The sequence below is a fragment of the Eimeria necatrix genome, genomic scaffold (genome assembly GCF_000499385.1).
Source record: "Eimeria necatrix Houghton genomic scaffold, Enh_scaff3288, whole genome shotgun sequence".
NCBI lineage: Eukaryota > Apicomplexa > Conoidasida > Eucoccidiorida > Eimeriidae > Eimeria > Eimeria necatrix.
The window spans coordinates 1-1,690 of NW_013653816.1; the positions used below are offsets into that span (position 1 = coordinate 1).

The 1,690-nt window shown below is 50.5% G+C and overlaps 1 protein-coding gene across 1 annotated transcript; it reads right to left on the reverse strand.

The window, feature by feature from the left end:
• Window positions 1–85: 85 nt before the first annotated feature.
• Window positions 86–770, reverse strand: ENH_00043930 (hypothetical protein; the record flags this gene model as incomplete). Its single annotated transcript, XM_013580899.1, has 1 exon — window positions 86–770. A coding segment is annotated over one exon (685 nt), but the record flags the coding sequence as incomplete, so codon positions are not given.
• Window positions 771–1,690: the final 920 nt, after the last annotated feature.

Sequence of the window (1,690 nt, forward strand, 5' to 3'; positions counted from 1 at the left end):
TCCCCACACTGATGATAACACCCAACATGCCGCGCATTAGCCAGTGAAAGTGTCAAATGAAAACATATATTATTCTGCAAATCACCTGTGTTCCTCCTTTCATATGCATCTGGTCTCCACAGAGGGGCAAAGCGCTCATCATGATAGAATACTGTTTGCCTCTTCATGCCGGGAAGGTTAGGCGGCTGTACCTCTCCCTCTTCAAGAGTAGGAGACTGCATACTTGGTTCGTTACTCTCGACTAGGCCTTCAGGAGAAGGACTACGGGATCTTTGCGACCCTGCTGACGGAAACGCCGTTATTTTCGTTGCGTCTTCGTCGTGGAAGTGCTCCACCACCATCTGGGGCTGCTTGAGGGCACGTTGAACATTACTAGAAAATGTGGCCATTCCGACTGAAAAAACGCTCTCTGGTAGAACCTGTATGTGGTAAGATACTGACGGTGTTGGCGTCTGTTCCTTGGTAGCGTGAGTACTGTGGCGTTCGGCCGCGTGCTTCCCTAATGCCGCCCCGCGTCCTTCTAACAGTTCTTTCAGCCAACCTACAGGAAGGTCATTGGTCTTTTGACCTCTCTTTGGCTTTTGATACCATCGGCTATTCTCTGTTTCACGGGAATTGGCGTGACCTCCCGCTAAAGATGGAGGTGAGCGCGGTGCTCCTGCTGCTGCTGCTGCTGCTGGCTCAGGTCTCAGCACAAGCAACCACGAAAAGGCAAATCCCGTGAGCATAAGGGCGAGCGGGACCAGAAAGCGGCTGCCGCAGCCATCCATTTTCCAGTTGTGCTCCTCAAAGATGCTCGGGAGATGCACTGCCGAAGTGACCTAAGGTCAGCAGCTTGCCTCAAGTGCTGCGGTGACCCTGCGCACAGCAGTCAAATAGTTGGATGCAGCTGCGGCCCAGCAAGCTAAATGTGTGGTGAAACAAAGACACAAAGTAACCGATGGGCAGTCCAGATGGGATTCCCACGTGGAGACATCCTATTCCACGCTTAGCCTGCATTGGCGGCCTGAAGTTGTGTCTCTTCCCGCACTTCTGTTTCGTATTACAGAAACAATGGCATTTCTGTCGCTGTGGTGTGGGGACGTCCAAATACATGAAATGAAGGGAGCAGGGAGGACGGTCTCGTGACTCCTCCGGCAACTCCGTCCCCAACGGTGCTCACCAGAAAATGTTTGGAACAATTCAGGGCATTTGGAGATAAAGTGCAGGAACAAACATTAAAATTCAAAAAACCAAATATTTGTCTTGAGAAAAGCTGGCGAAGTTGGAGCGTGGCATACACGGGCTGTGTCATCAAGCGACAAAACGGTCTGGACCATTGCTCATTGAGCCTGCTTGGGCCTCACTGCAAAATCGTCATCGCTCAAGCGTTCCTCCTAGCGAACCCTTTTTCACACTGTAGGGAATTGTTTCAAGACTGCCTACGGACTTAGCTTTGCAAGACACAGGTGAGGAGGAGTTGAAACCCCAATCTAAACAAAGAGAACGGTCCCCTTTGTGTGGGCGTGTCGACTTTGTTGCGTTACGCATTCCAATTCTACGTTTTACTAACTATTAAGTCTATGTTTTTGCACAATGCTATTAGCCTCCCCTTCCTAATTTTCCCCGGTAAATCAGCCGCGGGGTGAAAAGGGTGACATGCCTAGTTGCGGATAAATTGACACCGCCACCTGGGAATAACACTTCTTGC